General features: G+C 42.4%; 1 protein-coding gene across 5 annotated transcripts in view; it reads left to right on the forward strand.

The window, feature by feature from the left end:
* Window positions 1-27,156, forward strand: part of ATXN2 (ataxin 2) — a 107,001-nt gene that overhangs the window by 11,350 nt on the left and 68,495 nt on the right. For all 5 annotated transcript variants that reach the window (XM_089676790.1, XM_089676806.1, XM_089676784.1 and 2 more), the window contains exon 2: window positions 22,816-22,849. In XM_089676790.1, coding sequence (XP_089532916.1) covers window positions 22,816-22,849 — 34 coding nt within the window. The remainder of the gene's footprint in view (window positions 1-22,815; window positions 22,850-27,156) is intronic.

The following is a 27,156-nucleotide window of genomic DNA, read 5'->3' on the forward strand; positions in this document are numbered from 1 at the left end:
TTTTTTTTTGAACGGAAGAAAACCCTATTTTTCTTCTATCAAAAATGGATGGTAAATGGATGTACACGGATCAAAAAACGGATGTAAACTCACCTGTTTTTTTTTTTTTTTCTTAAAAAAAAAAAAAGTGACTAAACTGAAGATTGCTGGGAAGCTTCCCAACTGTCACAACACAATAGCACAGCAGGGAGGATTGTCCCTTCCCACTGGTTGAATGAAAAAAATGATTTATGTATGGCCAGCTTTAGGGGCAAGCATAGCCATAGTGTTTCATGTTGCAAGATTTCCTTTATTACATTGGATCCCCTCCAGAAATGACTTTTTAGTATTGATGCCACAAAACGTAAGACCGTCTGGCCCATATTATGGGACTTCCACAACTGTAATTAAAAACAGTTTTTTAGGAACCTTCCTGACATTATGCAAGTATTCCTCTGTGCAGGTCTGCAATGTTTTAATTGTATAGCCAATGTATTAAAGGCTTCATAGACATGCTTGCGGCTCCTCTTCTCAGTACGCACCATAGTAAGGGAGGTTCACCTCTATTGACACACAGCTCAACTCTGCACCACCTCCTGCTCTCTGCTCACAGGATTTGATTGACAGCAGTAGGAGCCAATGCTCCCACTTCTGCTTCTGAGAGCAGGGAGAAAGGAGAGAGCCACTGCAAATGGGCACAGTGCTTGATGGAGATTGGGCTCAGGTAAGTATGCAGGGGCGTAATGGGGCAATACAAATACAGGGACATTTTTTATATTCATACAGGGGAATGCCTTAGGGTAAAAAATATCCAGCCTTTAGGAGACTGGGTGAAGATGTCAGCACTGGTAAAAGTGAAGTGAGATTAGTTCTCACCAGAATCACTTAGGTACATGTTCCAAGTTCCTGTGCTTTTTCCTGCAGTGCAATTTTTCAGCCAACATATTTCAAATCTCCCTGGAATACACAAAAAGTAGTGCACTACATTTGAAAAATTTGCATCAACAAATCACATTCTGAGTTTGAGTTGCTGTTAACAATGTATTGGCACCAGCAACAGGTTGGAAAAGGCAGTGCATTTTGAACACTGTGCTGGAAACACATGGAACGTACCTTTCCAGGACCAAGTTCTGGTGAGAACCAGCTCTAAGTGCAGAAATTCAGAGCTATTCGGTATACGCTTCAAAGGATTCTAATTGGCCGCCTTAGTTTTTATCTTGGGCTTCAGTATCATTGTTTGTCTTTATTTTGGACAGCACAGTGGCTAAATGGTTATCACTTCCACCTGGCAGTACTAGGGCCGTTAGTTCGAATCCCAACCATGGCACCACCTGCCTGGAGTTTGCATATTCTCCCTGCGCCTGCGTGGGTTTCCTCCGGATACTTCGGTTTCCTCCCACACTCCAAAGACCTGCTGGTAGGTTAATTGATTCCTGTCCAAATTCGCCCTAGTATGTATGATTGTAAGTTAGGGACCTTAGATTGTACACCCCTTGAGGATCAGGGACTGATGTGAATGTACAGTATATATGTAAAAGCGCTGCGTAAATTGACGGCGCTATACAAGTACCTGAAATAAATACATTTTGCAGAGATGAGGATGGAAGGTTTTGAGCAGTTTAGGAAGGGTTGACACCATTCAGCCCATATAAAAGTGGTGTCTTGTCAGCTTACAAAAGGACTTTGAAACTTAGAGTGCCTTTCTGGCAGACAAACAGGTATTCTTCATAAGGGATTTTGTATAAGCATCTTGTAGTTTCTGTACAGTGGAGTTTAGATTGGGGGAAGCAGCACAACGAGCCAATCAACTAGACTGCAGTGCCAATAAGGGGCAAACTAAAGCTGGCCATACACTTGTAGATTTTCAAATGAAAATTAACATTCCATTTTGGAATGAGTGGAGGTTAATAAAGGAAATACCAAATACATTAGGAATTTGTTTGAGTGGATATTTCCATCTTTGAGTTTTTCAACACTGGTCGATTTTTAACCACTTTAAGACCAGCCACTGCATTAAAATGTTTGCAAGGTGGCATGGCTGCGCAAAAGCACGTTTTTTTTAAAACGTGCTATTGCAAAACAGGTGGGGGGTGCGCGCGTGCGAGGCGCACCACCGCCCTACCTGTCTCACCAATCGCGGCCGCGGATGTCAGTCGCCGGGTCACGGTCAGTCATTACCAGCCGTTTCCCGCGATTAGCGGCAAACACTGACAGAGCAGGGCTGCATTGTTTACACACAGCTCTGCTCTTTGTCAGTTACCTGTCAACTCCTGACAAGCTGATCAAGTTTATCTGTCAGGATCAGCATGTCTCCCTGCAGTACACACCCTCGCCCCCTAGTAAAACACTCCCCTCACACAGTTAACCCTGTCATTGAATAAAAATGTTAACCCCTTCCTCCCCAGTGCCATTAGTACAGTGTCAGTATTTTTTTTTTTTTTTTGCACTGATCACTGTATTGGTGTCACTGGGGATGTCAGTGACCCCAAGTCAGTTCCCCCCTAGTGTCAGAATGTCCGCCGCAGTCCTGCCATAAGCCGCTGATCGCCGCCATTATTAGTATAAATAAAACTTAAACATTCCAGTATCTTTCCCGCCATTTTGTAAACGCTATAACTTTCACGTAAACCAATTAATTTACACGTATTTTTTTTTTTTTTTTTTAGCAAAGACATGTCGCAGAATACATTTTGGACGAAATTTATGACGAAATTTTATTTTTAAATTTTTTTTTTTTACTGGACATGATTTATAGCAAAAAGTCCAAAATATTTTTTTCTCAAAATTGTCAGCCTTTTTTTTTTTTTTATAGCGCAAAACATAAACGCACAGGCGATCAAATACCACAGAAAGAAAGCTCAATTTGTGGGGAAAAAAAGGATGTAAATTTAATTTGGGTGCAGTGTTGCATGTATGCGCAATTGTCAGTTAAAGTAACGCAGCACCGTAACACAAACCTCTTCTGTAACCGCTTCCTGATCACCCTATAGCAGAAATACTGCTACAGGGCGGCATGGGTGCGCAAAATCACATATATATCATATATACACATGATTTGCGCTCCCATGGTTTTCACGCCCCTCCCAGATAGCGTCAGATTGCCCTTCAGTATACCAGTCATCACATTTAACCCCTTGATTGCCAGGAGCACGCTCATGTACAATAAACCTCCATTGCTAGTATAGTGTTTGAACGGGTCAATATCTTTGATCAGATCAGCACTATACCAGTGTTCACATTAGTATAGCGTCCCCAAAAACGCAGCATTAGCGGGATCAGCCCCGGCACCTGCCAGCACCTGTGTTTAGCCCCTACGCTTACCCCCCCTTCTCCCCCAGCAAGTGCAGTGTCAGTAGGTCACTGTCACTTGATACATTGCACACAAAACTGCAGTGTTCGCAGAATCAGTCCTGATCTCTGTTAGCACTTGACGGTAAATTTTGATGACTCATATGCAGCAGAGTGCCAGTACTAGTGCCGCGCTACCTTTTGGTGAACTGGCGAGTACCAGCGGTCTAGTACATCCTGGTCTTTCACATACCTCCTTCATTTTTGGAGCGGTTTTTCACGGAAGATCTTTCTGCATTGATTGTGGATCAAAGCAATTTATATGCACAACAATTTATCGCCGCCAGACCATTCGCATGGAAACTCATTACGGTTTTCAAATTTACATTTTTTGGGGGCCTAACCCTCAACATGGGCATAACTAAAAGAAATGTATTGCGGTTGTATTGGTCCGCAGACCCGATTCATCATATGCCGTGTTCTCTGCTGCCATGGCCAGGCATAGATATGAGAGTATGTGTTTTATGCATTTCAGCGACAATACACTCTGTCATCCTCGGGGTAACCCTGAATTTGACCGGCTCCACAAAATTCAGCCCCTCGCAAATCGCCTTAACCAAAAATTTGCAGATGTCTATACTCCCCAGCAAAACATCTGCGTTGAGGAGTCCCTTATTAATTTTTCTGGCCGCCTTGCATTCAAACAATTTCTCCCCTGCAAGCGTGCCAGATATGGGGTCAAGATGTAGAAGACCTGTGAGAGGGCAACAGGCTATACTTAGAAGTTTTGGATTTACGTGGGAAAAGATAGTCACGTGGAGCCCCCTGGATGCCCAGACTACATGGGGAGCAGTGACAAGATAGTTTGGGACTTGGTGTCATCCTTTTTCCATATGGGGTACCACTTATACGTGGACAATTTTTATTCAAGCGTGCCACTATTTAGACATTTGTTCAATCTTGGAACTGGCGCTTGTGGCAAATTGTGACCTAATGTGTGGACACGGGGCGGTATATTCTAATGGTGGGCATACCACATACTTTTTCTGGCAGAGATTTCTTCTCATTTTTGTCATTCAGTCCACAGGCTGCATACAAAAAAAAAAGAACATAGTATATATACCCAACAAGGACCAGCGACGTACTGGTACATCACTGGACTTTGGTTATACCAGGATGATGCCTACAGCTGCAGGCATCATCCTAGTATCGTTTTTTTCAGCCGGTGATCGGCTTTCATGTAAGTGCAATCCTAGTGGCTAATTAGCTGCAAGATTGCTTTTACAAGCAGTGGGAGGTGATGCCACCCCTCCCCCGCTGCCTTCCACGGCCTTCTCGGGCACTCTTGTGCCATCGGGGAACCTGAGAATGCAGCCAGTGTTTCTGCCAGCTGACCATAGAGCTGATTGGAGACCAGAATGGTGCCAATCATCTCTATAGCCTAAGAATTCGGAAGCTACAAGCATTTCATCACTTCAGTTTCGCAGGATATAAACAGTGCCATTTGTAAATTGGGAAAGCATCTGATCACACCGATTTTGGTTTGATTAGATAATGTAAGGGCAGAGGAGATAACTAGAGTCTGATAGACCCCAGATTTCTCAAAAAAGAATATATGACAATGCCCATTGAAGTTATAAGGGATATTTGCATTCCCTGTTATAGCTTTAGAAGTGATCAAAGCAAAAAAAAAAAATGAAAGGCACAAATGTAAAAATAGTAAAGAATCAAAATAACTAAAAAAAAAAAAAAAAAAATCGCCCCTTCCATGCGCGCACACCTGTGTGCACAAGCCTTGACCCTGTGGCGGTATGTAAACAGCGGTTGCACCATGCATGTGAGGTATTGCTGTGAACGTCAGATCAAGGGCAGTAATTCTAACACTAGACCTCCTCTGTAAATCTAAAATGGTGGCTTTTAAAGCGTTGCCTATGGATATTAAAAATGTTTGCAGATTGTCGCCATTGCACGGGGCATGCGCAGTTTTAAAGCATGTCATGTTTGGTATCTATTTACTCGGCATACCATTATCTTTTATATTTCATGAAATAATTGACCAATATATTGTGTGTTTGTGCATTAAAAGTAAAAAAAAGTGTTTTTTTTTTTTTTTTTTTTTTTTGAATTAAATTTGCTTTTGAAAAATCGCTGCACGAGTACTATGTGCCATAAAAAATTGTAGTACCCACCATTTTATTCACTAGGGTGCCTGCTTTAAAAAAATATATGTTTGGGGGTTTAAATTAATTTCCTAGCAAAAAATACTGATTTGTTTCATGTGAACAAAAAGTGTCAAAGGCTTGATCTTCAGGTGGTTAGAGTGAGTGATGTGTGGCATAAACTCCTAATGCTGGGCATAAAACACCCCCACCCCCCAAAACGACCGCTTTTTGTAAAGTAGACTCCCCAAACTATTTGCTGAGAGACATGTTGAATCAATAGAAGAATTTTTTTTTTTTTACCACAAGTTTCTGGAAAATGACAAAAAAATATAATTTTTTTTTTTTATACAAAATTGTCACTTAAATGATTTACTGCTCACACATGACATGGGTATATGTGGAATTACTCCCCAAAATACATTCTGGTACTTCTCCCGAGTATGGGGGTACCACATGTGAGAGACATTTTGGCAGTCTAGCCAAGCACAGGACCCCAAAATCCAATAAGCAACTTCAGGCTTTTAAAGGGCTTTATTTCCTCATTACACTTCCTGACTAAACTATCACAGTTTTGGAGGCCCTGAAATGCCAGGATAGCACCTAGCCCCCCCCCCCCCCCCCCAAATGACCCCTTTTTGGAAAGTAGACACCCCAAGGAATTTGATAAAGCACGGTAAGTATTTTGCAGATCTCATTTGTTGCCACAAGTTTTTGGAAAACAAAAACATATTTTTTCTATTTTTTTTTATATTTCAAAACCTCATGAGAAAAAATGAGATCTGCAAAATACTCACTATGCCTCTTTTTAAATTCCTTGGGGTGTCTACTTTCCAGAAAGGGGTCATTTGGGGGGGGGGGGGGGGGGGGGGTTGATGCAATCCTGGCATGTTTGGGCCTTTGAAACTGTGATAGGTAGTGAGGAAGTATAATGAGGAAGTTACGCACCTTCAGACTTTCAAAGTGGTCATTGGATTTCAGGCTCCTGTATGTGGCTAGGCTCCCAAAAAGTCTCACACACGTGGTATCCCCATACTCTGTAGAAGTAGCAGAATGTATTTTGGGGTGTAATTCCACATATACCCATGGCTTGTGCGAGAAATAAATCATTTAATTGACAACTTTGTGTAAAAAAAAAAAAAAAAAAAAAAAAAATTGTCATTTTCCAGAAACTTGTGGAAAAAAAATAAATCTTCCATGGACACAATATGCCTCTGAGCAGATAGCTTAGGGTGTCTACTTTCCGAAAAGGGGTCATTTGAGGGTGTTTGTACTATCCTGGTATTTTTGCACCTCAAGAAATGTGATGAGCAGTCAGAAAGTAAAAGCTGTGTAAATTCCATTATCTACTGTATACCATATTTTGTAGACACAAACTTTCACACAAAGCAATCAATATACACTTATTGGGAATTTTTCAATCAAAAACATGTAGCAGAATACATTTTGGCCTAAATTTATGATGAAATTTTAGTTTTTTTTAATATTGTTTGACCAAAATGAGAAAATATTGTTTTTTTTAAAAAAACAATTTTCTGGTTATAGCAACAAAAATAAAAAGCGCACAGGTGATCAAATACCACCAAAAGAAAGCTCTATTTGTGTGAAAAAAAAGGACGTAAATTTTGCTTGGGTGCAGCATTGCATGACCGCGCAATTATCAGTTGAATTAGTGCAGCGCCGAGTAGCAAAAATAGGCCTGGTCATTAAGGCTACGTTCACACTAGCCTTGTGTGCAGGCGGCAGAGAGGCGTTTGGGAAGCGTTTTTTACCGCTTCCCAACGCCTCTGCCAATTCTGCACATTACAGCACATGGTGCTGTTCGAACAGGAGCGTTTGCGTCGCGTTGCGTCGCGGCAAAACGGACGCCTCTGGTCGAGTCAGGAGGCTTTGAAGCCTCCTATTCTCGTCTATGGTGCCGCTCCGCAAACGCCCGGCCGGCGTTTGCGGTGCGGTTGCGGGGTGTTTGCGTAGCGGTAACACCACTTAAATGCATTATAGGCGTTTGTGGGGCGTTATTAACGCTCGGCAAACGCCTAGCAACCGCCGCTAAACCGCGTATGCGGCGTTTGCGGAGCATATGCCGAGCGTTTTTAACGCTCCGGACCAACGCTTGCCAAACGCTATAGGGGCGTTTGGCAAGCGTTGGCAAAACAGCCTAGTGTGAACGAGCCCTAAGGGGGGTAAATCCTCAGGAGCTGGTTAACAAAAGTTGATTTGAACCCAGTGATTAGAAAATCAAACAAACATTCCTAAAACCAAAACATTTCAAGTGGAATTACAGATGAGTTCATTGCTGTGCTGCTAAAAAAAAAAAAAAAAAAAAAAACTAAAAAAAGATGGCTCCTGGCTTTAGTGTGGTAATGTCTGTAAAGCAACTAGTTCACGTCTGTGGGCTTTAGTAGTACAGAATGTGGTTTTAACTTGAGAAAAAATAGGGGGGGGGGGGGGATTCTCTGACAACTAAAAGGGTTAAGCCTTCTTCATTTCAAGGTTCTCTCCACATTTTTGTTCAACTTCAAAATCGTTTGACTTTGACCAAGGATGATTGTGCTGTACCAAGTCGCATCTATATCATTCAGATGTGACTGAAGGGTTTACACTGAAGTCTATGGCCCTCAAGTCACATGAAGTCAGACCAAAGTAGTACAGGAACTGCTTTCAAGTTTCAGTGACTTTAAGTCCCACAGATATGAATGGTACTCATTGGGAAACATGTGGTGTGACTTGTCATGCGACTTTGGGGTCAAAATTCACATGACAAGTCGCACAAGTATGAATGGGCTCTTAAACCTCAAGTTGCCTTCACATTGGATGGATATAGAAAAATGCAGAACTTGGATAGTGACTATGAATTGCTATTTGTATTTACTAGTGCAAAAGCACTTGCTCAGCTATACTAAATATTGTTATATTTTTGCACTTGTGTTGATGCTTAACCACTTGAGCTCTGGAAACATTTTACCTCCATCACCAGACCATTTTTTTTTTCCGTTATTCAGCACTGCGCTACTTTATGACAATTGTGCGGTCATGCAGCTCTATACCCAAATAAAATTGGTATTTGATCATCACTGTTTTTTTTGTTTTTTTTATTATGTAAATAAAAAAAAAGATATTCATCTTAAGTGTTACTAAACCCAGGACCCTGCATTCACTATATCTGGTCTCCCACAGTACACGCTAAAAGGAAGTGCAATTATTTTAGTAAATATAACCAGCTAAATACCTTTTAATCATCAGCAGTTGGAGCAGTCTTGTGACTTCTATCAGTGTTCAGCAGAGCACTGGTTACAGCTTGCAGGAGGAGCGTTCTTTCTGCTCTAGGCGGATGTAGAACCCCTGGCCTCTGTCTGGACAGTGCTCATTGGCCCTGTGCTGATCACGTGCCCTCTCCCAAGATTAAAAAGAAATAAACCTCTATAGCAATACTCACCAAACTGAGCATGTGCAGTGTCTCCACACGATATGTCTTGTCAGGAGATAAGAGGGGGACACTGGAAGAAGGGGAGAATTAGAGGAGTCAGAATCAAATGGCCTTTTTTACACAATGCAGAGGATTAACCCCTTAGGTTCCACAGTGAGTATATCAAGCTTGCTTTACTGCATATACAGACTGATTTTACTGTTGTGGGTTTAGTAACACTTTAATGCCTTCTCTGCATTAAGGTATAAAAAAAAAAATGTTTTAAGAGCAGCCCACCCTAAATACTCATCTGAGCTTAATCTCAGTCCAGCGCTGTGCATGTCTTCAGCAGCTTCTCTCTCGGCTCTCACAGCCTTGGATGAGAGCATTGGGAGCCATTGGTTCCTGCTGCTGTCAGTCACACCAGTGAGCAGGGGCGAGCTGGGCTGTGTGTCTGAATAGACGCAAGAATCAACTTCCTATGGCAGAAACCCGAGAAGAGGAGCATCAGGGCTGCTCTGTGCAAAACCATTACACAGAGCAGGTAAGCATGAGACTTTTAATTTTAAAAAACCTGAACCTTTTAATGTCACTTTAAATCCTGACTCTTTCAATAAAAGAATATTTGGAAATCCCGCCATATTTAGCTCCTTGTTCAGGAACATCTGTTGTGCTGACAGGGCCACTTGTAGTATCCATTAAATCATATGTTTGTCAGGCATGGTCCAACATTGTTTCTCTGGAAATTGGTCCAAAAGCAATGGTATGTATGTAGATGGGAAGTAGCTGGAGACCAGCAGCATTGAGATGGCAAGAAGGATGAAAAAGTTGAAATGCATCCTTAGCAAAGTGTTGTCTAGTTAGGGTGGTTTGGATGTATATTACACAAATTCTATTTGTCATTTAGGTCTGAATGTGAAGGAAAAGGTAATCAATATATACAGAAATCAATCTGCGCAAAAGCCAGCTTTGTTTTGTTTGTTTCATGTTGAATTTTTTGTGACGATTGAGGTGACAATACTTTTATATAATACTCAAATTATAATGAGAGGAACTTATTTTCACTCTGTCACCACACTGCACAGCAATCTATTGGCCTATTACCAGGGACCTACTTGACTTTCCATGAAATCTGCAATATCTTAAAGCTAAACTCTAGGCAGATATAAGGCACAAAATAATGCAGCTTTGTAATAATCTATATCTCATTTTAAATGCAAGCTGCTTATGTACTTGAATTGGATCTGGCATTGGCCTCTTGCAGTCCCTGCAGGGCTGGTGTGTGAGAAGAAATGCTGCAAACGGCCAATCCATTCATGGGGTGACCAGAAGCATGCTGACAGAGGAGCTCATCACTGTGCTGCTCTTCTTTTTCACGGTCTAGTCCAGGGATGGGCAAACTTTTTGACTTGAGGGCCGCAATGGGTTCATATATTGGACCTGGGGGCCGGACCAAGAGTAGATGAACGATGTGTATGTGTCATCCATAGTAAGTATAGTAATATTCCCCCATAGTAAGCATAGTAATTCATCCCCCCTATAGTAATTCATCCCCCCTATAGTAATTCATCCCCCATATAGTAATTCATTTCCCATATTAAGTCCCCCCTGTGTCAATTCACTTACCTTTGCTCCGCGCGTTCCTCTCGCCGTGTTCCCGCGCCGTTCCGGTGTAGCATGAAAATCTGTCTCCTATGAGGATCTGTCCCCCTCGACGTATCTGCGCATGTGCCAGTTTCAGGCATTAGCAGCTGATCGGCGATCTCCGGCACATGCGCAGATACGTCGAGGGGGACAGATCCTCATAGGAGACAGATTTTCATGCTACACCGGTCTTCAAGGCGGACTGTGAGAGGAGCCTAGCTCCCCTCACGTTCTCCGCGGGCCGGATTAAAAGGTCCGCCGGGCCTTATATGGCCCGCGGGCCGTAGTTTGCCCATTGCTGGTCTAGTCATAGGCTTGGGTGAGTCCACGAGAGTTATACCATGGAATGGCAGGGCTATTGGTGTGGTGTGTGTGTGTGGGGGTTTTTTTTTTTTTTTTTTTTTTTCTTTTGCAAGGGTCCAATCCCCCTGTGCCCCTCAAATTCCTGCACAAAGCCAGGTTCTGAAGACCTGTTTGAACAATTTCATGTGACATAAGTGACCTGCAGTGCTCTGACCTCTTCTTCTTCTTCTTCTTTTTTTTTTTTTTTTTTTTTTTTTTTTTTTAAAAACGGTAGTAAAGTCATGGCTGAAAAATTAAAAAGCTGGTTTCTCTGCGAATTTAAGTTTTAATGTACTAGTATGCACTGCTTACTAGAACACTGACAGACTTGCCTGTAAACGGAGTCCTCCAGCACAGTGCTGTCACAGCTTCCCTAGTGCTTCCATTTTCACCTGTGGTCTTTCTGGGTTTTTTTTTTTTTTATCTTTTGGCTGCTTGAGTGGCCGGGCTGTGGTGACGTCACTTCCACACATGTGCACGGGAGTTACTTTGCTGCGGCTCGCAGAGCGGACTGTAAATGTGATCTCCAGCATGCTGTCAATCAAGTTGTGGGCCACATCCTGACTGACATCCTGTCAGAATTTGTGGGGTGTTTGTTTTTTTTTTTTTTGTTCACCTACCTCTTGAGGATTGACCACAAGTTCTCAATGGGATTAAGGTCTTGGGAGTTTCCTGGCCGTGGACCCATAATTTCGTTTTTTTCTTTTTTTTTTTTTTTTTCCCCTACAATGATGGCTGGGAACTGCTGATTGGCTATGTCAAATCACAGCTCAGATGCTTATACAGGACCCTGAATTGGAGAAAAGGTTAAGGCAAGAAATTGAGCACTTTTTTGAGTTCAGTGAGACTGAGGAGGTGTCGGTGGCCACAATCTGGGAGGCACATAAAGCATATATCAGAGGAATATTGATTTTGATGGCCCTACAAAATTCAGCTAAAGGAAAGCGCCCTGGCCCAGACGGATATACTGTGGGTTATTTATAAAAAATTTAGCGATCGCCTAGTCCCTAAAATGTGTGGGTATATGAATGCATCAGGGGAGGAGCTGGAAATGAGGGAGGAGTCATTGCAGGCACATATAACGATTATACTTAAAGAAGGAAAATATGGCACACAGTAAGCAAGTTACAGGCACATATCCTTACTAAACATAGACTCCAAATTGTATGCTAAGGTGTTGGCAACCAAACTGAAGGAGTTGATGTTGGAGTGGATACACCTGCATCAGGTAGGATTCATTCCTGGAAGAGAAAGTAGGGACAATGGCCTGAGATCATTGCTTCCTCCTACAAAGGGTAAAAAGAGAGAAACTGCCGACATTATTCCTGTCAATTGACCCCAAAAAGACTTTTGAAAGGGTTAACTGGGGTTTCGTGATTGATACGCTAGAGGTCTGAGGAATTAGAGCCTAAAATGTTTAGGTGAATAAAAGGGCTTTATAGCGCACAGTCAGCCGCGGTTAAGCTCAATGGATCCCTCTCTGTTCTTTAAAATGTACAGTTGTGGCCAAAATTATTCAACCCCCACTGAAATTGAGTGTTTTGGCCAGTTTGACATTGCTTTTGATCATTCAGTCATCTTGCTTACATTTACATTAAAGAGGCACTTGTAGGTCAGACAAATATAACATAACAGTTATAATGAAATAACCACAAATGTCTTTTCTGTGCTCACAGCATTATCAGTTTTATTCAACCCCCAAGTGACATTCAATCTTAGTACTTAGTACAGCATCCTTTTACAGTTATAACAGCTTTTAAACGTGAAGCATAGCTTGACACAAGTGTCTTGCAGCGATCTACGGGTATCTTCGCCCATTCTTCATGGGCAAAGGCCTCCAGTTCAGTCACATTCTTAGGCTTGCGCACTGCAACTGCTTTCTTTAAGTCCCACCAGAGGTTCTCAATCGGATTTAAGTCTGGTGACTGCGATGGCCACTCCAAAATGTTCCAGCCTTTCCTCTGCAACCATGCTCTAGTGGACTTGGAGGTATGCTTGGGATCATTGTCCTGTTGAAAGGTCCAACGTCTCCCAAGCCTCAGGTGTGTGACGGACTGCATCACGTTTCCATCCAATATCTCCTGGTACTGAAGAGAATTCATGGTACCTTGCACACGCTGAAGCTTCCCTGTACCTGCAGAAGCAAAACAGCCCCAAAGCATGATTGACCCTCCACCATGCTTCACAGTAGGCAAGGTGTTCTTTTCATCATAGGCCTTGTTCTTCCTCCTCCAAACATAGCGTTGATCCATGGGCCCAAACAGTTCTAATTTTGTTTCATCAGTCCACAGAACACTATCCCACAACTTTTGTGGTTTGTCCACATGGCTTTTGGCATACTGCAGTCGACTCTTCTTATTCTTTGGAGACAGCAAGGGGGTACGCCTGGGAGTTCTGGCACGGAGGCCTTCATTACGCAGTGTGCGTCTTATTGTCTGGGCTGAAACTTCTGTACCCACATCTGACAAATCTTTTCTCAGTTCCTCAGCAGTCACACGGGGACTTCTCTCCACTCTACGCTTCAGGTAGCGCACAGCAGTCGAAGTCAGCATCTTCTTTCTGCCACGACCAGGTAGCGTTTCAACAGTGCCCTTTGCCTTGAATTTGCGAATGATGCTTCCTAAGGTGTCTCTTGGTATGTTTAACATCTTTGCAATCTTCTTATAGCCATTGCCCTTCCTGTGAAGAGAAATCACCTCTTCTCTTGTCTTCCTGGACCATTCTCTTGCCTTCACCATGTTTGTAACCACACCAGTAAATGTCTAGAAGGAGCTGAGTATCACAGTCATTTTAAAGCTGCCTAATTGGTGCTTATTATGCTTGATTGCTGCTCGGTGACATCCACAGGTGTTTTCAATACCTGATGGAAAGCACCTGTATGAACCTCTGTTCTTCAGAGTGGTAGTCTTTAAGGGGTTGAATAATTGTGGCAATGAAGAAACCACATAAGAACCATTTACTACTGTATTACATAAACAATTGATGTCATTTTAGTTGCATTTGGGTAGTTACAACGTCCTTGTAGGATTTGATTCTGAATACAATTCCAAATGTACACTATAGTCCCTAAACCCCTTTACAGCATTGGGGGTTGAATAATTTTGGCCACAACTGTATAAGAGAACCAGACAAGGATGGCCACTTTCTACATTATTTGTTTTATTCCTGGAACCTGTCTTGGCGAGGGTAAGAAAGTGTGCAGACATAGCACTGTTGAATGTAACTATAGTTCCTAAACAAGGCACCTCCAGGATTTATAAGAGTCTTGTGGATATGGAGGATGCGAATCCTCCCCAGTTCTTGGAAAAATGGGAACAGGAGCTTGGAACAAAATTGAACAAGCAACAAAAGAATAAAATATTCAAATTAACACGAGATGATGAATTTGATTAGCACAGTTGAAACGAATTACAAATGTTTGGCTAGATGGTATATTACACCGAGTAAGATACATCAACATAAAGGTGAAACCTCTACTTTTTGTTTGAGAGGATGTGGGGAAAAGAGAACAATGGTACATGGTGGGATTGCCTGAAAATACAGGAATACCAGAAGGGAATATTACAATATATCCAGGAAATACAGGCATACCTCAGGTTACGAATTTTAATTTGTTCTGTGGGACTATTTCGTATAGTGAAAAATTTGTACACTGAAACGCTGTTTCCCATAGGAATACATTGAAAATCAATTAATCCGTTCTGGAGGTCAGAAAAAAGTAAACGCTCCTAAAATACTACATGAGTACTTATCAAGTCATGCGGTATTTTAGTAGTGACAACCATGTGTTTAATGTTTCAGCTGTCAGCGGGGTTCCCCACTGACAACTGAATATAGAAGAATTGCTGGCAATTAAAATAAAAAAAATGGTCTGGGGTCCCCCACTTCCATCCATACCAAGCCCTTTGGGTCTGGTATGGATTTTGAGGGGAACTCCCACACCAAAATAAAAAAAAAAAATCCATACCAGACCCTTTTATCCGAGCATGCGGCCCGGCAGGTCAGGGGGGGAGACGAGCGAGTGCCCCCCCCTCTCGCACCTTGTTCCCATGTTGATAGGGATAAGGGTCTCTTCCCCACAACCCTGGCCAGTGGTTATGGGACTCTGCGGGCAGGGGGCTTATCGGAATTTGGAAGCCCCCGTTAACAAGGGGGGCCCCCAAATCCTACCCCCCTCCCCATGTGAAAAAAGAATTAAAAAAAAAAAAAAAAAAGGCTCCCCTTCTGACGATGGCCCCCAGCTGTCTGCCGGCTCCGGTGGTTTGTCAGTTCTTAAATATGCAGGGGGCGGGGCCACCTGGGGACATCACCCAAGTGACCCCGCCCCATGTGACATCATTGGGGGGTGCGGTCTCTGGGTCATCGTGATTGACTTTGGATCTACTGCGGGGGACATTCTTTTATTTTCTTTTAATAAAGGACTTGTAAAGACCGTGTCCTGTCCTGTCCTTTTTTTTTTTTTTTTTTTTTTTTTTTTTTTTTTTTTTTTTTTCATGCTACACTTTTGTGAATGAGTAGCAGTACCATGTACCCCATACTTATTCACATGGGGGGGCGGGATCTGGGGGCTCCCTGCCCCCAGACCCCTACAACCACCGACCAGGGTTGTGGGGAAGAGGCCCTTGTCCCCAGCAACATAGGGACAAAGTGCTTTTGTGCCCCAAAGCACCCCCCCTCCTCATGTTGAGGGCATGTAGACTAGTATGGTTTAGGAGGGGAGAGGGTGCTCTCTCAACAACACCCCCCCCCCCCCCCCCTTCCTGACCTGCCGGGCTGCATGCTCGGATAAGGGTCTGGTATGGATTTTTTTTTTTTTTAATTTTGGTGTGGGAGTTCCCCTCAAAATCCATACCAGACCCGAAGGGCTTGGTATGGATGGGAGGGGGGGAACTCCCACGCAGTTTTTTTTTTTTTTTTTTTTTCTTCATCACTATAGCTCAGAGATTCAGCTGCCGCTTTCCTAAGAGTTTTATTTCCAAGAGTTTAAAAGAAACAATGTTTCTTTTTTAGTTTCTTGACTCCAGGGAAAGTGACAGCTAATTCTGTGAGCTATAGTGAAGAGAAAAAAAAAGCCATCAATTGCTTTTAATAATCAGCATCGACATACACTTCATATTGCGAAAAAATTCGTAAACAAAGGCATTATTTTCAGTGGATACTCATTCACAAACTGAAAAGTACATCAACTGAGGCGTTTGTTAACCGAGGTACACCTGTATGTGGGATTAATGTACAGAGAAACCCGTGGACATGTTTATTTTATAAATTTTAACCTTTAACCACCTCCCGCCCGCCATATAGTCCAATGACGGACGCAAGGTGGTTCTCTTGTTCTGGGAGGACGTCATATGACGTCCTCCCATTCTCACCGTGCATGCGCAGCTCAGGGAGCACACGGCGATCGGCAGTGCGCTGTGTCCCTCGGACACAGCGGATGATAGATCACGGAAAGAGCTGAAGATTTCGGCTCGGTCATGTGATCAGCTGTGTCCAATCACAGCTGATCACATGTAAACAGGGAATTGTCGGTTATCGGCATTTCTCTCCTCTCGAGCTGTCACGCTGACAGAGGAGAGGAGAGCCGGTAATTGGCTTTCTGCGGAGGGGACATGTACACTGATGATCAGTGTAGCCCCAGCAGTGCCACGTGTCAGTGCCACATATCAGTACACATCACTGCCACATATCAGTGCCCATCTGAGCTGCCTTTCAGTGCCACCTATCAATGCCAATCAGTGCCGCCTATCAGTGTCAGTGCCATGTATCAGTGCTGCCTTTCAGTGCCCATCAGTGATGCCTGTCAATGCCCACCAGTGCCACCTACCAGTGCCTCCTCATCAGTGCCACCTATCAGTGTCCATCAGTGCAGTCTATCAGTGCCCACCACTGCAGCTTCATTAGCGCATATCAGTGAAGGAGAAAAATCACTTATTTACAAAAACTAAGAAAAAAATGTTGTTTTTTTTCTAACATTTTCAGTGGTTTTTGGTTTAAGAAAAAATAAAAAAACCCAGAGGTGATTAAATACCACCAAAAGAAAGCTCTGTCACAAAAAAAATGATAAGTTCATATGGGTACAGTGTTGTATGACCGCACAATTGTCATTCAAAGTGCCACAGCGCTGAAAGGTGGAAATTGGCCTGGGCAGGAAGGGGGTATAAGTGCCCTGTAGGCTAGTGGTTAATAAAACTGCATTAGAAAAAGTTTAGTATATCATTTAATCAGTGCAGCTAAGGGCTTGATTCCCAAATTCTGGCTAGCCCCAGACCCACCAAGAATAAATGACTGGGTTAACAGTGGGAAAATATCTACAGGATGGAGGCGTTGTGTCATACTGAGAAGGATAGAAGAGAAAATTTTAGGAAAATGGAGTAGCTGGTTAATTTTTCAAAACCTCTAAAAGATATTTGAAACTGGCTGGAATATGGGTGGAAGAGTATTAGAGGGAGTTCTAATGGAGTACCTGACTGAGAGAAGGAGATAGGAGGGAAGGGATATAGATAATCGGAGGATAGAAACTAGGAATTCGGATATGGACTGGGGTAACTGGAGGGGGGGGGCAGGGGATAAGACTGTGCAAATGGAATTTTATGTATTGGTGAAGTTTTTTTTTATTTTGGTGTTCATTAGATGCTCTTTTTGTATTGGAAAATTTTTTATAAAAGCTATAATGTTTATATGTTTGACATGAACAGAGGGATTGATCACTTTGATTTTGTTTTTCCCTGCTTTGCAGGAAAAAGAAACAGTCTGCAGTACAAAGCAGCACATTCTGCATACACAAACACTTGTTTAGGCACACAACCCCTTGATTTTCCCCTAGATGTTAACCCTTTCAGTCAGTGTCATTAGTACAGTGACCGTGTAGTTTAGCACTTATCACTGTATTAGTGTCATTGGAGGTGGCAGTCAGTTCCCACAGTGTCAGATTGCCCACTGCACTATCACAGTCCCTCTACAAATCACTGAACAGCTGCCATTACTAGTATAAAAAAATTTAAATTCCAGTATATATCATTGTTTGTGGATGCTATAACTTTCATGCAAACCAGCCAATATACACTTATTGGGATTTTTTTTTTTTTTTAACAGACATGTTGCATAATACATTTCGGTCTAAATTTATAAAGAATTTTTTCCCCCCTCCAAATTTTCAGCCTTATTTTGTTTAGGTAGAATAAAAAACAAAAATAAAGAGAGGTGTGTGATCTAAACTTCATTTGAGTACAGCATGACTACGCAATTGCCAGTTAGCATAGTGCTGAATAGCAAAAACTGGCCTGGTCATGAAGGGGGTAAAACCTTCTGGAACTCAAGTTGGTAAATGAACCCCAGAGTGTAGCTGTAGCTCTGTTACCTTAAGGCTAGGTTCACACTGTTGCGGAGTTGGCGGCACGGTAGCCCTTTCATTTGAATAGGCAGGTTCATGGAGCTTTTTCTAAACACGGCCATGGGGAAATTGCATGGTTCTTTTGTAGCGTATGTACTCTCCAGCGCCTCAGGATATGCACAGCCAAAAGGGAAGCCAAGGGTACCAGGACAGCGACAACCAAAAGGAAATGTTCCAGGGGTGCAGCCCTCCTCAGACGGGGAAATCAGCCACTGGATAGAGAGAAAACAGGTGGCGCACACACCTAGTGCATTATCCAAGGTTTATTGTAGGAATTAAATCATAAAAACATACTCACAGACGAAGCATGTATCTAAAAAGCATAGAAAAATGACAATAGCTACAACGGCGGGCAAGGTGTTCTCACTGTCAGTGCGTTTCGGGGACGAATCCCTTTCCTCAGAGCTGATGACCAACCTCTGATGCTGATGAATGGAAAGTGAAGTAAGAGCCCTGCTGTTGATGCTTCTTTTGTACCATGTGACTTCCCTGCAGTTCCTGCACCTGCAATCCTGCTGCATTTACAGATGAATGGGAGTGCCATTAAGGAAAAAATGGCAACCCAGCTCATTTTTAAAGATTGGTATGTTTGGGCTGCATAATGTAAAGCCAACCTAAAGGAATAAGACTGGCTCGTCCCTGTACTATGTCATAGGCTAGTACGGCAGTCCTTCCCACTTAACTAGTTGCTGTCTGCAGATAGCCGAATGACAGCTGCACTGCGGCCGGCCAGTTCTGGTTGGATGTCATGTGACGTCCTCCCAGAACGTGCTCTCCTGCACACACCCAGTGATCTCTGTGATAGCTGTGTCCTACGGACACAGCTGATCACGTGATGTGGTAAAAGGCCAATCACAGCTGCCTTTTACCACGTGATCAGCCGTGTCCAATGACGCGCTGATCACAGGGAAATGCAGTTGCCGGTTCTTGGCTGCACTTTCCTCAGAGAGCGTGAGAAAAGTACTGCTGAGAACCGGCAGTTTGTCAGAGCAGGGATCGGCACCGATCATCAGGGCCCTGATGAGCAGTGCCCTGATGATCGGTGTCCAGCAGTGCCACCCACCTGTGCTGCCAGTCAGTGCCCAGCAGTTGCGCCTATCAGTGCCCTTCAGTGCTGCGTATCAGTGCTGCCTCTTCAACGCACATCAGTGAAGGAGATAAATTACCTGTTTGCAAAATTTTATAATAGAAACAAACTTTTCTTTTTTTTTTTTTGCGCAAAAAGTAAAACGCCCAGCGGCAATTAAATACCACCAAAAGAAAGCTCTATTTGTGAGGGAAAAAAAGATAAAAATTTCATATGGGTTCAATGTTGCATGACCACGCAATTATCATTCAAAGTGCGACATCGGTAAAAGCTGAAAATTGTCCTGGTAAGGAAGGGGGTATAAGTGCCCGGTAGGCAAGTGCCTTAAGAATACAAAGGTTTTGGATACTGTTGGCCTACATGAACACTGCAGGAAAATGTGCATAGTGTTGTATTCTAGGGAACACTTTGAAATGTATCTTTACAATGGTCTTCTTGAACCCTCTAGATACTTGCACATATTCATAACAGAGTGTTCTGGGAGTGAGGGGAAATGGCCTTTCACTTTCAGTGTGGAAGATTTCACTAGAAGTCTGACTGCATGTTGTTCATGATGGTTACAGGCAGTGAACCTAAAAGCAGGGAGCTTCACTGCATATAACACTGACCCTGTAGTAGTTTTATTGCATTTCCCGGCTTTTGGAGATCTTTGCATAGTTTGCGGACATTTTAAAGCATACTTTTTTTTTAAATTGGTGCTGCATGTGTTTCTAGATTGCATAGCATAAGTTGCTGTGATTTTATATACAGTTTTTTTTTTTGGATGATCTCTAAATGTGCCTGAATAGATGATTGCAGTCTTTAGTATAACTTTTCAGACTCTAGCCTTAATGTGTATTAAATCCTTGTTGTCTTGTAGATTAACATTGAGCGCTATAAAAACCTTTCCCAGTAAATGATTTGGTAAAATTTTTACCTAGAACCTGTAGTTTACAACTGCTCCTGCCCTCTGTGCGGCTTCCCTGAGCTCCTGGTCTTCACTGGAAAGAGTGGATAGTCTCCATTCAGTCTGTTGGCCGAAGTAGGAGCAGGAGCATGTCTTGCCATACAAGGCTACAGGGCTGTGCATTTCAAATGATTTACAATTTAAAAAAAAAAAAAAAAAAAAAAAAAAGGGAAGGGGTTTGAGAGATTGATTTACAAAAAAAAAAAATTCTAATTGTAAATCAATCTCTCTCAAACGCCTTCCCCCTTTTTTTTTTTTTCTTTCTCAATCATCTACACTCAGTACCCCATAATGACAACATTTTATAAATGTCTGTTTTAGAAAAAACCTGAAATATCACGTACTTGATAGTAGGGATGCACCGAAATTTCGGCTGAAAATGGCATTATCTGCATTTTGCTGATAGGAAAAATTGTGCCGATACAGGGGGACTGTGTGTACTGCATATGAAGGGTGGGTGGGCGAAGAAAGGCAGGAGAGTAGCAGTATATACAGTGACTGTCACTGCCGGTTTTTAAATGTAATTGCTGGGTTTTATTTTATTTTTTTCTTTACTATAGCTCAGAGAATCAGCTGTCATTTTCCTTGAGCTAAAGGAAACAAAGATTCTTTTTAGTTTCTTTCTCGAGCTAAAATGGTGGAGAAAAAAAGCCAGCAATTACATTTAAAAACCGGCACTGACATATAGTGACAGCCAGTGAGGGAGCCTCTCTGTATACACTGCTCCCTCATTGTATTCACTGCTCCTCTCCTACCCCTCCTTGCACACACTGCCCCCCTCCCCCCTACAAAGATGGCCTGTCACTCGTATGCTATCACATAGCGGACTAGTGGTCCCCTATGTGATGGCAATAAAATCATAAGTTAAAAAAAATAAAAATATACTTGATAGTGGTGCACCAAAATTAAAATTCCAATACCGAAAATTCAGAATGCATGTGGCTGAAAACCGAACCAAAACATCTGCATATGTGGGGCTGGGGAGGCTCCAATTTTTTTTTCTTGTTGTTTTTTTTTTTTTTTCTACTTTCGTGTGTGTGTGTGTGTGTGTGTGTGTGTGTGTGTGTGTGTGTGTGTGTGTGTGTGTGTGTGTGTGTGTGTGTGTGTGTGTGTGTACACGAAAGTAGAAAAAAAAATTGGGTGCCCCCACATAGACTTTTCGGTTTTTGGCCACATGTATTCTGAATTTTCAGTATCAGAATTTTTCATTTCGGTGCACCACTATCCAATATATATTTTTTTTTATTTATTTTTTTTTTAACTTATGATTTTATTTCTATCACATAGGGGACCACTAGTCCCCTATGTGATAGCATGTGAGTGACAGGCCATCTTTGTAAGGGGGGACAATGTCGCAATGAAGGGGCAGGAGAGGAGCAGTGTTATCGGTGAGGGAGCAGTGTATACAGAGAGGCTCTCTCACTGGCTGTCACTATTGTCAGTGCTGGTTTTTAAATGCAATTGCTGGTTTTTTGCTTTTTTGTTTTTTTTTCTTCACCATAGCTGTCACTTTTCCCGGAGCTAAAGGAAACTGTTTTTTAGCTCAGGGAAAGAGACGGCTGATTCTCTGAACTATAGTGAAGAATTAAAAAAACCCGGCAATTGCATTTAAAAAGCGGCACTGACAAATAGTGACAGCCAGTCACTGTATACACTGCTCCTCTTCTGCCAGTCAGTCCCTGCTGCTGCAAAACACCCCCACAGCATGTTGCTTCCACCACCATGCTTCACTGTTGGGATGGTAGTGGGCAGGTGATGAGCAGTGTCTGATTTCCTCCAGACATGATGTTTAGAATTAAGGCTAGACAGTTCAATCTTGGTTTCATCAGACCAGAGAATGCTTGTTCTCACAGTCTGAAAGATCTTCAGATGCTTTTTTGTAAACTCCTACTGGGCTTTCATGTGTTTTGCTTGAAGGGGAGGTTTCAGTCTAGCCACTCTTCCAGTAGGACAACCAACACTGTAGCCCTCCACTGATCTGTGCTTTATGGCACTTTTGTCCTGTCTCCCCACAGGATCTCTGGAGCTCAGGCAGAATCGCACTGGTTCTTGATCACCTCTTACAAATGCCCTGCTTCCCCGATTGCACAGCTTGGCCAGGCGACCAGCTCTTGGAAGAGTCCTGGTTTTGGCAACTTCTTCCATTTGAGAATTATGGAGGCCACTGTGCTCTTGGAGACCTTCTGTGCAGAAGAATTTTTTGTAGCTTTCCCCAAATCTGTGCTTTGCAATTTCAAGTGCTGTCGCAAAGGGTCTGAATGCTTATTCCAATGTCCTATTTTTGTTTTGTTTTTGTTCCATACATTTGCATACCTTTCTAAAATTCTATTTTCACTTTATCGTTATGGGGTACTGAGTGTAGATTAATGAGAAAAAGGAGTTTAAACAACTGTAGTATCAGGCTGCAGCAACATAACAAAACTGAAAAAAGTGAAGGTATTTTTTTGTGTTCTTGGCATGTTCAATTAAAGATCTGAATTTGCTTGTTTATAGGATATCAAGTCTTCCACTTACTGCTTAAAACATGACAAATGTATGTCTTTTATTTATATGTATTTTTTTTTTTTTTTTCAGAGGGCGCAGCAGTGGCAAAGGACCTCCACAGTCTGTAAGTTACATTCAAGTAACTCTTAAATGTACACTGAAGTGTGTGTTGTGTGTGTGTGTGTGGTTTGTTCCCCCCCCCCCCCCCCCCAACACAGGCTTGCGTTCCAGCCTCACACTGTTTATAGTAATGTTTTGTTTGCTCCATTTTCCTGTTGGGGCCTAAGAGTAGTGATTATGTGTAAGTAGCTCTTTTTGGAGTTTACACAGGGTCAAGGACTCTCTATCACTATGTGACAGTGCTGATGCCTGGAAGCTATTTGACTTCTAATCAAGTGGCCGAATTGAGGGGAAGATTAACTAAAGTCTGCCACAGATGATTTGAGATTCAAACTATTTATGGACAGGCTGAATGTACTAAAGTTGATTGATCTATCAACTTTGGTACAACCAGCTTGTCGGATTTTACATGCGATTATTGCTAGCGGCTGTTATGGCTCCACAGGAGGGATTCCCCCATCAGTACTGACTATGTTGATGGGGGTTTTTAGAATTGTGGACAACTTCAGTCCTACTGCTGTGGACTTTGAGGGCGTTTGCTCCACAGTGCCTACAACTGAAGTTATACTTGTAAGGGTTTGTTACCACTCTTCTCCCAGAGCAATTATTTTAAAGTGTGTGTGTAGATAGACAGACAGAGATAGAAAAACAGTGCAATTTTATATATATATATATATATATATATATATATATATATATTATAGAGAGACACACACACACACACACATTATGCCTCTCTCCAGCACCACACCTGGGGACTAGCAGGGAGGAGAGAGACCTTGCAGTGTAATGAGCACCGATTGGGTGCCTGTCATGAAAGGGGAGTGTCGTACTTATCTTTTATCCATTTCGCTGGCGGAGCTGTTTTTGCGTTATTTGCACACATTTAAAAAAATTTTTTTAGGCCTGAATATGACACAAACCCTCCAAACATTGTATCTTTTCTGAAAGCCCTAGAGAATAGAATAGCGGTAGTTCCAATTTTTTTTTTTTTTTTATGTCATACGATATCAAAGTCTAGGAAACACAAAATTTCAGTAAGAAGTACACTTAAGTTAATTTTAGTGCACAAAAAGCAATAAATTATCCAATATTTTTGTAAAATATAAAATAGGTTATATCTTAAATAGTGAAGCGCTAAATAAATCAATAAATATATATATTAAGGTGCCATCAGTGGATATAAGTGCTATAGTGTTATTAGTTCCTTGTAGGTCACTGGAACATTCCAACCAATAGTGTATAAAATTAGAAACCAAACTGAATGCTTAATATATCAGTGAAAAATACTAAATAAATATATAAATATATATAAACACACCAGTGATAAATATTCTAATACCTCCAATAAAATCTTTCTTCTCATTCACAAAAAAAGTGCTCATTAGTGAACAAATAATCAAAAGCTCAAAAAGTGAACAAGTGTATAAAAAGCTTTTCTACGTGCATATACAAAAAATATATATATAAATATTACATATATATATAAATAAATAAAGTCCATGCAGGTGTAGCTTGTGATAAAAAACAGTGATCTTCACTTCTAGTGCTCACACACAAATCCTCAAATGGCAGCAGTGCCTGCTCACCTCCCCGCACTGACCCTCAAGGGGCCAAAAGGCTACTTAATCTCCTCTATGGCCAAACTTTCTCCTTCGGTAGCTCAGCAGGGAATCACAGGGTCTCCACTTCTCCTCCACTCATACGTCATATAGGACATAAAACAGAGCTCCCATAGTATAATATTGTTTATTATAGGCCACTTCTATTACATATTGGTTGTACTCACAATTTTCTCCCTGGTTACAAAGACCTTCCACCTCATCCCATAGGTGTATCACATGAACACAGGGGAACACCAATATGGCCGCTCCGTTCGGACATGCGTCCCACGTGACTGGAAGTGACGTAGTTCTGAACCGGATATGGCGTACCGACGCGTTGTGTAACGTGCGTCGTGACTTCATCAGGGTTCAATAGGTTGCAGCAAATAGATATCCAACATGTCAAACCTTAAATTTGCGTGCACTCGTGAAATGGCAACACACTTTAGTACCCTATATTTTCTATAGGCGACACTTTTAAAACCCCTTCTAGGTTATCAGTATAGTGTACGGAGGAGATCTGGTGCTAGAATTATTGCTCTCATTCTGGCGTGCACCGCGATATGTAACGTGTATTGCAATCGTCGTTCTCATGTGTAGGCGCGCGAGTATGTGCTTTTACGTTTGTGTGTGCGTACATATGTGGGGGTGGGGGGCCTTGAAAAATTTGGTGGTGTTATATGCTTGGGTGTAACTTCCATTTAAAAAAAAAAAAAAAAAACATGCAGGGTCTAACAGTACTACACTGAATTTAATGCGGTGCACATCACACCACATTACATTCTTGCCCGGCCTCAATGACTGGGAATCTGTCGAACGGGGACCCAGAAGTGACGTTGCATCACATCCGGATCAGGAGAAGGGGAGGGGAGCGGATGTGTCTGGTGCTAAGGGCAAAAAAAAAAAAAAAAAAAAAAAAAAAACCTACTTGCCCAGCGTCCAGAACTACATGTTTCGGGCGATTGGAATTTGACATCCATTATATGTATGGCAAGGTTTTTGTTCCACCAAAAATGTTGGCACAGCAATATTCCATGCAGAGTACATTCACTAAGAAATGGGAGCATATGTGTCCATTAGATCTTGCGGTCTCTTAGCTCAAAAAAACTCTAATCTTACTGGCAGATGTGGTCCTGGTATTGATCTTACTGGCAGATGTGGTCCTGGTATTGATCTTACTGGCAGATGTGGTCCTGGTATTGAAAGGATGTCTTGGACAAATGTCTGGAGGCCTTATTTAAAATCTCATTTGCGTTGGTTCTGGCTGCTCTACAACTGGCAGTTGTGGCTGTAGCAGTGTGCCAAAGCCTTAAGGCCTGCTCCCTTTGCATGAGAGGGATCCTGCTAGTGGGGGTACTAAAGAGAGCGGAAACCTGAAAGATTTTCCACGTGCTTAGTTCCTCAATCAGGGATATTTGTAGACCTTCACAGAAATTTGGCAGGGGAGGTTGTAGATGAGTGGGTCCACAACATGGTGGCTTGAGGTTACTAGCTGGAATTCCAGAGCTTCCCATTGCCTTCTGTATTTCAAATGTTTGATAGATTGCAAAAGAGTAAGTAGTCCTTCTTTCTTTTTTTTTTTTTTTTTTTTTTCTTTTTCTTTCTTTTATGGGTTTAGTCTTCTGTCTGAAGATTGTTCATTCCAGTTCCAGAGGGTGAAAGGTCTTGTGATTTCTAATCTAACAACTTCACGGTTCCAAAGCCGAACTGCAAGGTTTGCCCTAGATGTTTCTTGATCTCTTTCCACCAATTCTTGTAATGGAGAACTGCCACTTTCAGTATGTGGCCCTGCCATTCTGTTTGTCTGCAGCTTTAACAGGGTTCCCCAAGGTCCTGTCTCTGGTCCTGAGGCTCCTGTGTACCCTGGATATTCCTATTGTAGGGTCTCTGAACAACTTACTTCAGAGGGAATCAATCTGCTTTTCTACTGGAGGCCAGTGTGTCATTCGCAGTGCATACTCCTAGGTAGGTTTGGGTGAGTTCTGAATTTGAGGTTTGGTTTAGTCCTAACGTAGTTGTTGGAGTTTATCCAGGGTAAGACCTAAATATTCCAAGTAAGAGATGTGCCTTGCTCTGCGGGCTCAAGTAGACTTGCTCAAAATTGAAAAATTCCTTGATTTTGCTTTTGCATGACGTTTCTGTGAAGGATGGTAGCCTCCTTTTGTGGCAATGCCCTTTCCCAATTTCATTCCAGGCCCCTCCAATTGACTGTCTGGGCAGCCTGGGAAAAGAGGGGACAGTCTTTGGATTCCCTGATGCTGTTACACCCCACTATGGGATGGCCTCTGGACCTATGGATTTCCTCCCAGGTGCTGAAGCTAGGGAAATCATTTCTCCTCTGTTCTTGGGTCCTGACCATGAATGCCAGCCTGGTGGGCTGGTGCATAGTTCTGTGCATTATCCCTTGGTCACTGCATGAGCCGTTGTTGCCCATCAACATCTTGTAATTGAGGGCAGTTTGCTTTACTATACTGTGTTGATCTGTGCAGTTTAGAGCTTCCTGTAACGGTTCAGTCAGACAACACCACGGTGGCATTCATAAATCAAGGAAGCACCAGTAGTCGAGCTACTCAGGAAGAAGGGGATATTATCCTGTGTTAGGCTTAACTTCATGTTCCTGCACTGTCCACACTCCTCCAGGCGTGGAAAATTGCAGTTGATTCTCCAGTTTTCCCTAATTTTATACCTCTCCCTTGCCTGCATTAGA

Source organism: Staurois parvus, unplaced genomic scaffold (assembly GCF_062004578.1).
Source record: "Staurois parvus isolate SC_StPar_1 unplaced genomic scaffold, SC_StPar_1.0 ptg000014l, whole genome shotgun sequence".
Classification (NCBI taxonomy): Eukaryota; Metazoa; Chordata; class Amphibia; order Anura; family Ranidae; genus Staurois; species Staurois parvus.